Raw genomic sequence first — 16,797 nt, 5'->3', positions numbered from 1 at the left:
AAAGACGAACATTTGTCTCTTATGACTGTTAATCAAATTTCTGTCAGGTGATTTACCGTGTTGCTTAATTTAAGCACTGTGTACCGTCCAAATTTTCTTTGTGTACCCGCGATTGCAAGAGCAATCGTACCACAGTGGAAGTTGCAGATAACAGAACTATTGTAGGCATTTGTATTTCAATGGCAGCACCTCTCACACAGGGCGGTTGACCAACTGTGCTCCTTCAGTTTTTTTCTCGCATTTTCTATCATTTGGCCCAGCGTATGTGCCGACGTGTTGCGGGACCTGCAGGACTAGATTACGAGACTGTTGCATCACTATATTGTCACTGTATTCTTAGTCAAGCTATAATATAGTCGACATTCGGCAAATTTTTTTCTATTATTGCAACAGAAATTGTAGGAACACTCCTGTCGAAATTCCGCTGATGCGAACGTGCACTGCGGTTGGTTGTGGCTTCGTGAGGGCTGTAGAGTTGAAGGTCACGTAAACTTGGCTCTGGAAACGCATTGTAGCTGGAAACAGCAATTAAGAAGCGATCGCTTGTCGCTGCTGTCTCGCTTCATTACGGCAGCGTTCCTACAGCGTGTTTACCGCCAGTGAGATGTGTTGATGTTTCGCTTGGCGCGCAAGTTTGTTAATTTAACAAGGAAGCAAAGATTTACTGTAATTTACACTGGGAATAACACATACAGCTACTTAATTATAGCTGTCTGGTAATTCACTGTCGCAATCTCCGCTTCGATTTTTGGACGAAACTGCGACATTTTTTACTGTTATCAGCTTGCATGACATAGCTATATGCTGACGTGGATACTAGAATTACTTTTATTTTTGTACAGAGTTGAGATCATTACAACTTCTTTTCTGATAACTGTTAGCTCAGCAAGTTTGTACAAAGCCACAAGGAAGCAAAGTGGCTGTCGGAACCTACAAATTGCTGTTAAAACTGTAGGTTGTTAAAATGCACATGGTGGATAGTAATTTTTGTACATATTTTTAACATGTTTTTATTGCATACTTTACAGCCATGCTGTGTTCCTGCCGTCAGCCTGGTGTCATCTTGAGTCGACATAACTCTTCGTTGAAGATCAGCACAGGAACAAGCGCACGGAAATCTGCTTTCTTAGTGCCTCATATCTCAACAGTGAATTTTTGTGTCTGTAATCACTGGAACCGATGCTGCAGGATGACTTGTAGTAAATTGTGTAGCGTACCCATGATCTCTTCTGTCCTATATCTGCAACCTTGGATGAAAGGCTGCGCTCAGCGTGTGGTAACTTACTTTTGGGCCGATGTACCTGTGAACTCTGGGTTAATTTTTGTCTCTGCAACTCTTGAAGCAAGTCCACAGAAATGCCCCACTAAATTTCTTAATATATGTGAACTGCAATGTAATTGTCTGCAACCGCTGAGCCAGCCTGCAGCGAGCCTCAGTCAAATGTTTAGTTGCCAAGTGTGATTTTTTCAGAAGTATTTGTATCTGCTGCCATGGAAGAATAGCCATGCTCTGCCTCTGGTAACTTCCGTCGAGGTTGTCCGATACCCGTGAACTTTTAGGATGAACTTGCGTTTGTGTAAGGCTGTTGAAGCATGCCCACACAAATCCCGTTAGCATTTGGCACCGGTGAACTTATATAATGCATTTTTGTGCTATGACTGCTGAAGCAAGCATGCTGCAAGCCTTTAGTTAATTGTGTAGTCGCCAAGGTACCTGTGACAGCTTCAGCAATATTTGGCTGCGACCATGGAAAAGCCGCATTCAGCATCTGTTTACTTGCTTAGAGGCCTTCGAGCCTGTAAACACTTACAGTGAATTTGTGTTTGTGGCCAATTAAGTACAGCAAGTATCTTGTAACTTCTAGTACCTGTGAAATCAGTTTGGTTTTGTGCCAAAGCGTCTTGCACCTGCTTTTGTACCTGTCAGCTGTCCAGTAATGTTCGTGTCTGCAACTGCCTAAGTGATCCTTTAGCCAGTGTATCTATCCAATCTTTAGTACTTTTACTATGTGTGACCACTGACGCAGGCCCGCAGAAAGTCTGGAGTAGCTTCCTTCATGGTTAAGACACCTGTGAACTTTCCAGTAAATATTGCATTTATGTGCCTGCAACTGCATTGAACTGAGCCAGCCTGCAGTAGGCCTCCTACTAACTTCCTTTGTACCCTGCACCCTTGCAGAGGGCTTTTAAAGTTCTTCTACTGGCCAAGCTGCATCTGCAAAATATTAGAACAACTGAAATGGTCTCGTCACTACATGAAAACGTCAATGTTTGCTCCGGTGACCTTTACCAGAACTTGTTATGGATGCGTAGCACATTTGCTCTATAAATTGATGATCATACAGCAGCCGTTTGTGTCTATGACCACTGAACTAGAGCTGTGCACGGGCTCAGGCCGGCCCAGACCGCAGGCCGGGCTCAGGCCATCTGGAGATTCTCTTACTCGGGCTTGGGCCTGGCTTTCTATGTCTCGGACGGACTGGTCGGGCTCCCTGATCTCGACTGCGTACCTTATGCGAAAGTATGCTTGTCGTCTCGCATGTAGGTACAGCAGGAAGTGCAATGTATCTATTCATCAAAAATGGAATCTACAGGGACGGGAGAAAAGTACAAACGCTAACAAAAGGCAAACGAAAGTTATCGGAGGCTCGGAATGCGTTTTCGGTTCTACCAAGTACCGACGCTGTGGAAAAGCCGCCGCTTGCAAGCGCCTCCCAGTTAAAAGGCTGAGAAGAGAAGCATTTGGGAGGCGAAGATAAGTCTGTGTACGGCGCACGTGGGGTCGACGTACCCAAAACTTGCTCTTCTTGCTAAGAGGCTATTAGCCATTCCTGCCACCAGTTCAAGCAGTGAACGAAACTTCAGCGCTGCCGGATTCATAATGCAGGAGTCCCGCACTTGCCTTAACCCTTCATCAATGGACAACTTGTTTTTGCACAATAGCTTAGAATAACAATTCTGTGCGCGCGCTGTATACATTGTCATATGGAATGCAACAGTTCAACATTATAAGGTTATTTAAATAAACTGATTTTCCTGATATTGTTTCTTTCTGTGTCGGCGTCGCCTTATTGCAGGTCGGGCCGGGCGAACTCAGGCTTCTTTAGCGTCGAGCCGGACGGGCCGCCTGTGGTAGTGTAGGGCCCGGGCCAAGCTCAGAATTGCGGCCCTTACACAGCTCTACACTGAACTAGTAATGTCGTTAGTGCTTAATGTAGTTGTGACATCTTTAGCATAACTTGTGTTAGTGTAACTGCTAAACATGGCCTAGAGGAAGCCTGTGGCAACTTAAAGTGGCTAACATATCTGAACTGTTCAGCAAGTTTTCCATTGATGCATGTGCTTGCCACCCCAGAAGTAAGCCTGCAGCAAGCCTCATCATAACTTCCGTAGTGCCCCCACTGCAAATTCTTAAACTTTCTTGCTGCCCAAAGTGCATCTGTGAACATTTTACTTCATGCACACTTTTACTAACCATGGTGTGTCATAAATAACTCCTAATGTCTGAGCTGCAGTAAACTTTATCATTACTTTCATCAAAATAATATTTGAGGCATTTTAGTACAGGCAGGACAATGAAAAAGATGTCAAAATGAAGATGGGGAAGAAAAGGATGCACCAAGCTATTAATGCACAAATTAGCTGAAAAATGACAAAATTGGAATTGGTGCACCTGATACCAAAAGCACAGCTTTGCTCAACAAATACGCAGGCAGATCCCAGAGGTAGTGGGGCCTAAAAATGTGGGACGATACCGAGGCAGTACAGTTTAAACCACAGGGTAAGCTAACGTGCCCAGGAATACTTTGCCTTTCTCTGATGACAACTACTGTTGACTCCCCTAGCTTTCTTTATGTTTTGATTCTTTGCTCTTTAATATACCTTCATTGCTGCTGCCTTCTCCATCATGCCTTTACAGTATGCTGTTCATGCCTCTTTAGCCCTTGATGTACTGGAATGTAAAAGAAAACTCTTTCCACTAGCAGATTCCTCGTAAGCCAGAAAGGAGGCATAATTCAGCGAAGGGGGTTACGACGTCTTGAAATTAGCGCACCAGGTTGCTGCGACATCATGAATATTTAGGCTACGTGCTCGTGCGCAGAGAACTTTTTTTTTACAGTTAAAAAAAGTGGCATTATGTTCAAAATAACCAAAGACTGTAGTTAGGAAGTTTCAACAACATGTACTGAATCACAACAGCGAAAATACTAAGAAAACATTCCGCAATATGTAACATCACATTGACGTACCGGCCCTCAAGTGTCGACATGATATTCAGTAGTGATACTGTGACCGTCAATTTCTCTTCTAATAATCAACCTATTACCATGCAACCAAAGAAAGTAGACATTTTCGAGAATACTTTATGAACATAAACAGATCATATCCGGCGTGAATTTCAGAAGCAGACGTATATCCAATAAACGTTTGTCTGCCAGATTCGAGTCCTCTGGCTGTGCAGTGAAGGTGAACAAGTGGCCCCTTCCTGTTAGTCCCAAACGTATGAATCAGGCATATTACGAAGCCAAGAAAAGCACATGCAACAACATTTGTTGTTTTAACTGAAACGTAGAACTGCTGAAGTAAAAGGAAAGGACATTGGAGGAAAAAGCAACCCGCCACTGTTAAGAGTGTTTGTACCTTCGTGGTGTGCAGCCTAAGCTCTAGCGAGATACTCTTAATCACTACCATTTTGTTAAAAATTGTAGGGTTTAACGTGCCAAAACCACTACCTGATTATGAGGCACGCCGTAGTGGAGGACTCCGGAAATTTCGACCACCTGGGGTTTTTTAACGTGCACCTAAATCTAAGTACACGGGTGTCTTTTTTGCATTTCGCCCCCATCGGAATGCGGCTGCCGCGGCTGGAATTTGACCCGCGATCTCGTGCTCAGCAGCCCAACACTGTAGCCACTGAGCAACCACAGCAGATTCGTTGTATTTTGTGTGCACACCTACATGTCACCGAGAGTGTGATAATGTGTGAAATAGTTTGCTTCGAATTCAATGCAGGAAGATGGGAAACAGTAGAATGCCACAAAGCCAAATTAGGAAGCATAGCATTTCTTTATTAAATAAAACAAAACTTTAAAACAAAGTCTCAAATCTCTGAAAACATCACAGCTGGGCCAACGCTGAGGTAAGTCCATATGAGTACCATCAGTGTGCCTTATCACAGGTAACGATCACAAAGTCAGTTAAAGAACAAAGTAGAGAACTTCATGAAAAAAATTAACAATGTTAATAAACAACAAAACAGTTTGCAGCACCTCAAAGAGACTTGTCATAAAACCTTCAGAGATTTACTCGTGCACACAGCATGTGGTAAATGCCGACTCATAAAAACAAGTTTGGCAAAAAAGAATGTGCTGGCATGAGTACAAGCTAAAAATGTAAAGTAGGCAAATGACTAGATAACTATTTAACATTTAGTCTAACATTTGAATATTACACTCAACAAATGTCACATGAGTGCTATGTAAATGCTACCGACCGATAAAACCAGCTACAAAATCTATCATAAAAATGTCCAGTGCTTAGAAAGCATCAGGCAGTTTCTGAGCACCTTCGTCTGTTATCTTAGATAAAGGAAAACATGGTATATATATATATATAAACAGAAAACAAACAGGCTGTTGTTACATCACTGCAGCTTGCTGTGAATGGCTTTTATGTTTCTCGGTGTTCAATTCATAGTTATTGCCATTGTGTTGAGCAGAGGAATAGGTCAACTAAATCTGCATCACTTTTGGACTAATCCGAATCTCCTCCTAAGTGGGTTAATATGCATTTCCACAAGGACGCCAGAAATAGCACTCATAAAATAAGACCAAGAAAAAATGCCGGCTGTACTCCCAACACAAACATCTCAGCAGCAAGAGCTCAAAGAACTCTACTAGTATATTTCTACTTGTTTTTTTTTTTTTTTTAAAGCAATTCTTCAATGTTTTTATATTAAATTGCATACGTGAATATTGCTGTTTCTACTCATTTCTCGCGGTTAAGCTCTCCTTACCCAATGCTTCATCTGAGACCCATAATCATTAAAAAGAAACAAAGATGGCTTCCTGTCTACCTCTTCGGCAACACTGATGATGCAGAAAATGGCAACTTTTGGGAGATATTTGAAGTTTGCGACCTGATTTGTCAAGAGGGGACAGGGCTGCCCAGATAGTACAGATAACAAAGCCAGTGTTGTCCCAATGTTGTCCCACACTGACGTTGCTTCCAGTGCTACTTGTGTGGTGGTCGCTCAGGGGCTGAGGTGCCCAGCCATTGGTGGGGTGCCCTGTTCTTGCTGGTTCACTTCAATCACGATTGGGCCGTATGGCTGATCCTGACTGAGGTGCACCAGCTGGCGTTTGTGAAGACCTGCATGAGAAGCAGCCACAATTTCAGAGCACCTAGCTTATAAACATCACCATTTGGTTTGTCATGTGCCAGTTAAACCATGTGTGCTTCATGGATCATTAGAAGCAACAAAAGAAGCCAGCACTTTGACAGCACTCACACGGTCAATTGAACAAGGCCACGGGACCGACTGGCAACTAAGGAGCTCATCGTGGCAACCAATGTTCACACCAGCAAGTGCGATTTGCGTGTCGCTACATCATATGCCTTGCAGTTGGTGCAGTTCGTATTTGCTTTCACCGTCACTGCCGCATGAAATAACCATCATCACATTCTGGTATCCTGCTCCTGTGCTGCTGACAGGTTCACCAGCTTCGCGACTCCAGTTGTGAAGCCGAAAAATCTGTCATGGCGCAACTCCACACAATGCTTTTCAACATTTTGCAAGCATTGCTTTGCAAGAACTGCTTTTCGTTCAGCTTATTCGCATGACCTCTGCGACTACCTGGCATACCTGTGAACTTCAAAATCCATAAAACTACTGTGGAACAAAATCAAAAGAAGGAACAGGGTGGGAACTTCTTTGCAAGAATCTTATTTTAAAGCTTGCCTTGAGTGCATGCCTCCTGTTGGACACATGAGTTAGCTTTGGATACACTATACCAGCAGCAGCAGAAAACACGACACGGCACAGATTTATAAAGCAACACATTCTTTTAAGATCACAGTTACTTCAGCAAATCTTCTGTTGTCGATTTCACTTGCTCCTGGAACTTCTCTCTGTAAACTTGCCCGAGGCAAGTACCACTCTGACGCCCTTTGAACATCACAAAACTTTCAGTGCAAGGTTCTAAAACTGACAAAAGAATCCTTTTTGCAAAAGGAATTTGTTTTTGTAAAACAGGTCATATATTCCTCCATCTGTAACAGTCCAGATGGACAGACACGCCCCGCTGTTCATGGCCACGACTGCTTTTAGAATTCTCAGTACCAGCCAGTCTTTTTTTTTTTTTGGCTCATCTGACATTTCAGGCCGCATAGAAACTGGCTCTCTGTCGTCGTTCCAATTTTTGCCAATTCATAATACGTCAAGTATTCATAAATCTCTGCCAGTCAAAGTGGTGACAGACCTGCCAAACAGGCTCGCCATGGATACTCTGCTGTGACAGAACGGCAGAGCACTGTGACATTTGCTCTACCCACAGTCAAAAACTTAACCTAAAGGTTCGCGTTTGTTTACAATGACCTCCCCATTGGTGGGACAAAGGGTGTGCAATGTTATTTTTCGCACTGGTTGCTTCTGGAGAGGCGGGAGGTGCACTGGAAACATAAAACAAATATACTAGGGAGTGGCAGGGGCTGCGCTAGTGTGGGTGCCCGAGTTATTGCAGGAGTGGCAAATGGTTAGAGGAGTACAGTTAAACCTAGATATAGTGAAGTAGATAAAATCGGCAATTTACTTTAGTCGCCAATCAATTTTTCTTACACGGAAAGGGGCCCCAGAATTTTCGAAATTATCGGGCAATCGAAAGAAACAGTAAATTTGAATGAGGAAGCAATATATTTTGATGAATTTGCGAGTCAGCGACAAACGATACTGTTTCACGACACGTCGATGACATCTTCGCATCGGCGGTACGAGTTAAGCGAAGCCAGCCACGCTTTCGCGTGCACTCCACTCCCGCAGCTGATAGCGTCACCCGCACTAGGACATACGCTTTCTGAAAAAGCACTGGCGGTGGGGAGTGACACATTCTGACAAGTCTGTCTCTCGCTCCAAGGGGGTGAGCAAAACTTGTGAGATTACGCAACCTCCAATACTAAACGCGTGGGAAGACAGTTTACACGATGCCACGCCATCTCGGCACGCCCACTCATTGCATACCTAGCAGATTACCTCTAGAGCAAGGTGCGCGGCTGTGTATGCGCTCAGCCGTGCTTACAGCCATGCGAAGGCACAGCCGAGACGCGCGCCATAAATCGCGACACGCACATTTTATCCTCCCCCACTCCGGCTCCCCATGCACTCTTGATTGCGTTATCGCGAGCTTGTTCCCCTCTCCCTCTTTCCCTTTGCTCGCGCGGGAAGGCGGCACTCGTGCCTGAAGCCTTTCTCATCGTCCCACGTACACTTGCAGATAAAGCACAAATTGCGCAGGCCGCGATAGGATCTTATCACAAGTGGACTTATAGGGAACATGATGCGGCTCCGGTTCGGCAGTTGCTCTTGCGCGATTTGAGGTGCGTTTGCAAGCAGCTGCTTGTAATTCAATCATTTGACTATCTCTGTCGGCGGAAGTTTCCATTTATTGTCTCGGCACTCCTTTGCTGGGGAAGCGAAATTTTGTTATATTGAAATTGCACACTTCGCTATAATGAGGCTCTAATTACATAGTGTTCCATGGACAAGAGGTTATGAAAAGTTAAATACTTCGTTATATCGAGAATTTCATTATATTGAAGTTTGTTACATGAAAGTTTAACTATACTAAGAGAAATATTTTTGTTTCATTCTTATTGCTCTACTGTATAGCTGTTGAACCAGTAGTTGCACTATCGGGCCTCAATTCCCCGAGAGTGCAACAAATAATTACGTTAACTGTTATTGTAACCAGTTCCAAATGTGCCAAGAGCAGGGTGGCTTCAGACGTGAAGGAGACTGATCACGCCACCAAAACCTGTTGTGGCAGTTCCATGGTACCAGATATACTAGTATTACTGATGTGAACACACAGACTATGGACATACTGCTGAAAGCCGAATCTATTCAGCACTTGAAGAGACAAAGGGGGATCATGTCCGTCTATGTTTCCAAGAGAAGCGCCAAATTAGAAAGACCAATTTGGCAGCGTTCAGTAACAAGATCAGTGTATGGCCTTCAACTACCAAAATGGGCTGACTAGTGGGCTCTTAAATAGCCCCTGAAACACTTTTATAACTAATCATAACCATCCAACATAACATAAATAATGACATCACCTCGCGAATCTCCCGCTACGAAAAGTTTTCAAATCCTTCAAGCACATGCAAAGTTAGATGTAGTTACTGGAGCGATCAGTGGCTCTGTCTCCTTTATTTCCACTAGCACACTGGAAGCTAAACAGGAGAGACAGCATGGGGACACAAGGGAGCAATGCCCAAATGTGGAATGCGAGACTGCTCCTGGTGGCACCCTGTTGCACCCGAGGTATCTACGTTAAGCTTTTCATCTTGGAGGCCACAAATAGCAGACACAGCAACACGCAACTGTCACGTTTAGATGTGCAGTGCAACGATGAAATGATCTCTCTTTTTGAGATAGCAGACATATATTTTTTTTTTCATTTATTTAACTCAAGTGAGCAATAACTGCATTACTGAGGATGTTCTTGGCGATCATGAAATCAGCCAGTAGCTGTTGCGAGTCCAGCTGCTACTGCTGACGCTGTCTGACAACACTACGGAAGCAAGAACGAGCAATTTTTCACCGATTTTGACACCAGATTGTAAATATCCTGCTGCATGCTGTGCAATCATATTTGGGCTACATGTTCACAGGAGCCTTGTGAACACATCCACAATGTTTTCTTGCAACGTTCAAAAAGTGTTTCAGGGTCTAATTAAAATATTTGTGATGCCACGTGACCACCACTTCCGGTTTCAGTGACCTAGCGGGACTACTTTTTTCATGTCGGAAGCCGGGCTACATTTACCGCATGTTTTGAGCTGGTTCTATCAGAGGTGCTGTCATTAATTATTTGATTCCCTGGTGGAATTGTGGCCTCAGACAGTAATTAGACCTAAAAAAGCGGGACACAAGCTTTTCACATCAGTAAGAAGAAATCTCCAGCATCAAGTCCAGCTGAGCCAGGAAGAGCCCCTGGCTAAGGCTGCACCTGAGGAAGCATACAGCTTGCATACATGCAGTAGAAACGACACACACACTGTCTGCAGTGTTATCAGCTGGCATTTAGGACACTGCAAGAGAATCCTGGTCGACAGGCCCTCTGCGAGGTGGCTTTGCTTAGTTTGCCTTGACACCTGGTTCAGTTTTCCTTTTTCTAAATACTTTCCCGAAAAGATGTTCTGAAACACAGCGCTGGTTATGGGACCACAGAGAGATGGACGCAAACACAGCCCCCTCTTTCTGCAGTGCTGAAGAACTAGTACTGTCTTTTGAGAATGTCAATGCTCAACCACATAAGCGAACTTGCCACCCTCCTGCTGAAGTGACAGCACACTTTGGCAGGCTGTAATGACACATTACCCCTCCTGTCTCCTTAGTGCATCTACTATATTCAGGGCACACATACAAGGCTTAAAACATTACGGACATGGACGTTCAAGAAACACAAAAGATCATTTGAATATTTATTTGAAGGAGAACACTATTCCCATGTTCCTGCTTTATTTATTTATTTCATTACCCTCAGGGCCCGAGGGCATTACAGAGGGGGGTGGGTACATTTGATAAAGTGGAAAAGAAAAAAAACAGAAAAAAACAGCAGTAAATTTGTATAAAATTAATAGAAAAAGAAAGTTTTACATTAACACAATAAAGAAATTGACCATAGATAGCGCACAGTACAAGGTGAAAAAAAAAAGGAAAAATAAAACCCCGCTGAGCATACAATGCATAAAGAGATCTTGCCAACAAAGAAAGAAAACCAAAGAAATGATATTCAAAACAATAATATGCACCTACAAAACACAGATTGGTGGGATCAAAAAGTAAAAGAAAAAATAGCCTAAGCAAAAATAAAAATGATAGTGCTACAATTTCTTGTGTTTTGACAACAGCAGGTTAGTTAAAGCAGCTTTGAACTTTGGATTATGAAATATTTTTATGACAGATCGGCGAAGGCGATTCCAATTGGCTGACGTACTGGGGATGAATGAATTGAAAACGTGGTTGGTGTGGCATGAAGGAATGCCAACCTTATGACAATGGTCGATGCGAGCTGAAACGCAACAAAGGAGGGTTATGAATTTATTCTTAATGGGGTTGTCGTACCACATCTTATGGAACAGGCAAAGACAGAATATTTTCCTACGTTGTGATAACCAATGGTAATTATAAGCTAGTTTTCACAGTAGTGACGCTGGAGTTACGGTGATAATTAGAAAGAATGAAGAGAGCTGCCCAGTTTTGCACAGATTCAAGTTGATAGATGAGCGTCTCTTCACTGGGGTCCCAGACAGATGCAGCATATTCAAGTTTAGTACGAACTGATGATTTATAAAGTAGTTTTACAGAACTAGAAGAAAGATTAATAATATTGCAGCGTATGTAGCCCAGCATGCGATTAGCGTTGTTGGTTATATGGTCTACATGTATCTTCCAAGAAAGATTAGAAGAAATAAATATGCCTAGATATTTGTAGCAGGACACAGATTTGAGGTTACTAGTATTAAGATGATATGAAGGTAGTGTAGTATCACGACGAGAAACAAGCATGTACTTACATTTGTTAATGTTTAGTTCCATGTGTTAGCCCAGTCAGGAGCATAGCTGATATCAGACTGAGGAAGACCTATATCGGAGTTGCTGTTAATTTCGCGGTATATGACAGTCGTCTGCAAAAAGGTTATTTGACGAGCATAACCTATCGGGTAAATTGTTAATATATATGAGAAAAAGCAACAGTCCCAGCACAGGCAATAAAAAGTCAGTACTGAGATAGGTAGGGGTTACAGTACGCACATTTTTGAGAAAAGCAGAAACAAATACAGAGTTCAAAACATTTGTGCATTGATCAAGTTGGATTAGTTGATTGCTTGAGTAATAGCTGAATTGTCTCTTTTGTTGACTATGCTGCAAAATTGGATAGGGTTAGTAATTAGAATAGATGGTAATGTAGTGCCGAAAAATGAACCCTTGCCATATGGTTGAGAGCTTTTTTGTATTAGGTAGCCACGGCCTGATAAGTAGTCCAACAATCCTCAGTACCGGTTAGGTTTGCAGAGCGAAAAATGTGTTTTTTTCTCATTACGGAGCCTTTTTAACAGCTGAATGAACCATGGCAATTGCCAGTTTGACACAATGACTATGTATGGAATGTGTTTCTCAATAAGCGATGAACTTTTTCTTTGAATGCATCTAGAAAAGGATGGCATTCCATTGCAAGAACTTTCACTTGTGGTGTCTGTGTGTGTGGTGCTCTATCGTCTGAGGTACAGCAGTGGCTGTCCTCCCCTCACACGTACCTGGGTACCTGTGTGCACTTGCAAAGACATATCCCATTCAAAAAAATTTGCTTGCTTTTGCAGCCTATGTGACAATGTGAGAGTCCATGTACCGTTGCTGTTGACAAGTTCAGGTTTCTCAGAAAGTTCAGACAGGATAATCCTGGAAAATTGAACTTTTCAGTCATATGGCATTGTTAAGGCAAAGCGCAGCACACTTTATTACCATGCCGAAGGGCACCCCCATTCCAGAACTAAATATTCCAGAAATATCATTTCCAGAGTACAGATCTATCAAAGAGCAAAAAACAGTAAACGGAAGTGCAGTAACAATCTCTTTCAGAAAGCACACTTGCATTCATGTACAGTATGAAATGAAACATAGCTTATTGGTGGTGATAAACTTTATTGAAAGGGGGAAGGGTAAAGGGGGGCGTGGCTGAGGGATTGGGCTCAAGTAAGGCCCTGGGCCTGCTTGGCCTTCTCCGCCCAGTCCACCAGTTCAAGCTGTCGGTCGACGTCCCCGGAACTGAGCCAGGCTGTCCAGTCAGTCTCGCTGCTGACGGGGGATTGAGAAAACGGGAGCGAGGTGCACTCCCACATTATGTGTTTGAGTGTTCCTGTTTGCGAACACAGCCTACATTGGTCGCTTTCCTTGCCCCCTGTGATATTGTTAATGTACTTTGGGTGTGGGTATGTGCTTGTCTGAAGTCTCCGAAATGCGACCGCTTGCGTTTTATCGAGTTGCTTGGCCGGTGGTGGGAGCGCGCGACGCCTCAAGCGATACCTATGGGCTATTTCATGATAAGTCTCGCAGGGTTCCTCGTGTCCCTCCTCCTCATTCACGCCGTCCACATCCACGGACGAGGCTCGGCGCGCGAGATCTCGAGCCAAACTGCGAGCCGACCCGTTGCCAGGCACAGCCCCGTGAGCGGGGGTCCACACGAGGGTTTTCAAGCCGCTTAGGGGGCGTCGCGTGAGGACATGGTACGCATGTTTAGAAATTCTACCGCGGATCAAATTGCCGATGGCCTGCTTGCTGTCGCTGATGACGGTATTCACTTCCGCATGCATGGCCATGGCAATCGCGGTTTCCCCCGCTTCCACCACTCGGCCAGCCATGATTGTTGCGAGTTCTATCAATCCTCCGTTGTGATCCTCTACCACCGCGAGGGTTTCTGGCAGCGTCTGTGTAGACCGCTCCATCTTGCGAGCCGTAGCGTCGCCAAATGGCTTCACTACGGGCCTGCCGACGGCCCTGATGGAACTCGGGGTCCATGTTGCGGGGTAGAGGTGGGGCAATATGCCCCCTGACCTTTCGCGGAATCGTCATGTACTCTGTAACCTCGGGGATAGCCTCGAGACTGAGCTTCCGGAGGACTGTGCGGCCAGCCGGGGTTAGCGAGAGACGACGGACTTGGGCTGTGTGGTGAGTGTCTAAGAGCTCCTCGATTGTGTTGTGCATGCCTAAGGCCACTAGCCTTGCGGTGGCCGCGTGGTCCGGAAGGCCCAGGACTGCCTTTGTGCTTTGTCTGATCATTGTGTTTAATTTGGCTAAGTCTGTGGCTGCGAGTTTGACATATGGTGTCGAGTACATGGTTCTGCTGCTTATGTATGCCTGTAGGGCTGCATAGCTTACTAAATTTATGCAGCACTTATATGGAGTTATCTTGATAGTAGAGTCCACATGTGAGAACATTTAGGTGTTTTTTAGGTATCTTTCCTTTATCAATTAAGCTTGTAATGCTTAGCATACTGTAAAACAACAACAACCTTACGTATTTGTACCTTTAAGAGAGAACGAGCCACTTCAGGTGCTTTGACTGTATTTCACAATCTTCAGTAATCATTGTCAATCACAACAAAATGAGCAACGCATTCCTGTATCAGCTCTAGCATATGATGGCACGCGTCATCACAGCCAGATCCTACACACTAGACGCAAACTATAAGGTCAGGCACACATTCGTCAATTATAAGCACTGTTTATTCTTCAGCTACTAAGGTCACACTGCGATAATCCATGTTCATTCTTTTCAAAGCTTTATGCTACAAGACAGGCCGCTCACTGCTTCACTAACCTAAGCCTAATATGCCAGTAAATGAGCAGCAGTGCCTAGTGGAAATTGCAAACTCATTTCTGTGGGCTAATTGATGGGGTACTGCAAGTACATAGTACAGTGTGCACATGTGCATACAGTGCATAAACAAGATGGGAGGTCCCACACTGTTCTCAGTGCACACGCAGGGTACTTTCAATGCCGGAAGCAACTGAAAGAGAGAGAGGCCACCTACGCAGGAGCGCGCCGAAGCAGCTGGCCACGGCTCTCCGGTTGAAGGCGTCCGGTGTGACCAGCGTCTCCATGGTGCACAGTCCGTGGTCGTCGCTGAACTGCTGCAGCCGATCCCACACACGCAACATGGAGCCTTGCTGTGCCACGGGGGCTGCAATCGTGTGTGTGCAATCACACATTAGCACTTGGGCGATTCCATGAGAGGTTGAAATGTGGCGAGATTTCACGAATTTTTTTAATAAAGAAGTTCGGTGATACAATGCTGTTTCGCATGACTTCACGGTGCCAATGTTTGGGATTGAGAACTCAAAAATTACCCACTGCAGTTACACTTTTCTTAACCGTTAATTATCATTCCCCAAAAACATTATCGTTTAGCACCAACGTGCAGTGTATCCCCAAACTGCGATCGTACAATGCATTCTTGAATTGCTAGAACCCATGTAAACAAGAAAAAATGCGAGGCATGCGTGACCGAGAGAAGCAGCCACCCACAGTGGCAGCTTCACTGAAGCGTGTTTGCCCGCCTGCGTTACGTGAAAAACGCCACCGTGCACTCGGTTTCCTATTCAGGTACCAGCAAATCTCGTGGCTCACCACGCATTGCCAATCACAGTTACCACGATGAGCATCTCCACCTATCTGTTTCACAGCACGTGTGGCATAGTGCCGTTGGATGAGTACTGCACAATTTTAATGGGCGACACCCCGAGCGCAGCGTCATTTCCTGCTGCAGATGGCACGAAGTGAGCGACGTGCTTAGAATGTGCTGCGGGACTAGAAGAGAGAGAAGAAGACACACACACGGTGCTGTATGTGCGTTTTCTTTCTCTTTGTCTAGTTGCCCTGCCTATTTTAATCACAAATCAACACCAACGAACCTACCGACATGCTTAAGGTGAAGTTATGTCCTCGTTTGTTTTTTTAACAGAAATTACGAGAGCATCTCACACAGTTGAGGTGCTCCCTATAACAAAGCCTTCCCGTTAGCTGCGGTGCAACACAGTAGTGCCGTGCAGTGAAGCTGACAAACAGGGGAAGGAAAACAATGCTCACCATCTGCTGCAGGCACAGCATGCACCACGGTCTCGTCGGGAGGGGCACTGGGTGATAAAGAAAAAAATCAAAGCATACATTCTTTGCCTGTTTAATCCAGAACAAAACCAGAGGTATGTGCTTTCTGTTTTCGGATCAGTACTGGTTAAATACCTTGCTCCCTGCAGCAGCAAAAGTGCAGCGTCCCCAGTGTTTTACCCTACCACTAATACACAATGCCGCCAATTCACGGAAGCAAAGTTGGCATTTTTTTTTTTATGTCAGAACTTGCGACAGAAACAGTCCCTTCTGGTTTGTTGTGTATTAAACAAGCAATTAATGTACATAAACATGGTAATAAAGCTTCACAGTGCATACATTTTACTACCGTACTTATGTACATTAATTGGCTGATTATACAGAAGGTATATTTTCTGTTGAGATGTCCGTCCTAAAAAATGACGACTTTGCTGTAGTATATTGGCGCATTGCCTACCACTGGTAGAGTAAAAACAGACTCGTGTATGTAATGAATGCCATGTAATTGAATTCATTACATCAGATTTTTTTGGTAATTTTGTACTTTCACAATTACACTTTTTACTGGATAATGCTCACTGCAATACAGTTACTTTTTCAGTAACTAACCACATGCCATTGATTCCTTTACTTACTCGACAAGGTGTAACAGGCAACGCAGCTTTAGGAACCGGAATTCAGAGGGAACTACAGCGAAATGCCCCTGATTGCGTCATGCAGCAGTCTCACGGACGCACATGTTCAGAGGGAAAACCTGGAAGTTCAATATTTGTTTCCTCGTGCTAACGCTCTGACAGATACTGGCTGACGAATGGAGCCGGTGCTCGTATGCCTCGGCGGCTACAAGCACTGCCAAGAAATCGCCTCTGGACAATTTGTACAGCTCTTTTCACTCGCCCAAGCAGGATCATCT

General features: G+C 44.3%; 1 protein-coding gene across 3 annotated transcripts in view; it reads right to left on the bottom strand.

Annotated features, from left to right (window-relative positions):
- Positions 1 to 5,048: 5,048 nt before the first annotated feature.
- The window catches only part of LOC126527901 (uncharacterized), a 110,891-nt gene continuing 99,142 nt past the window's right edge, over positions 5,049 to 16,797 (bottom strand). For all 3 annotated transcript variants that reach the window (XM_072284267.1, XM_072284265.1, XM_072284266.1), the window contains 3 exons: positions 15,867 to 15,913; positions 14,812 to 14,961; positions 5,049 to 6,372 (listed from right to left, as the gene is read on the bottom strand). In XM_072284267.1, coding sequence (XP_072140368.1) covers positions 6,254 to 6,372; positions 14,812 to 14,961; positions 15,867 to 15,913 — 316 coding nt within the window. In that variant the 3' untranslated portion in view covers positions 5,049 to 6,253. The remainder of the gene's footprint in view (positions 6,373 to 14,811; positions 14,962 to 15,866; positions 15,914 to 16,797) is intronic.

The sequence above is a fragment of the Dermacentor andersoni genome, chromosome 9 (genome assembly GCF_023375885.2).
Source record: "Dermacentor andersoni chromosome 9, qqDerAnde1_hic_scaffold, whole genome shotgun sequence".
NCBI classification, from domain to species: Eukaryota; Metazoa; Arthropoda; class Arachnida; order Ixodida; family Ixodidae; genus Dermacentor; species Dermacentor andersoni.
Note: the sequence above shows the minus strand (reverse complement) of the source record. Positions and strands in the feature narration are given on the sequence as shown.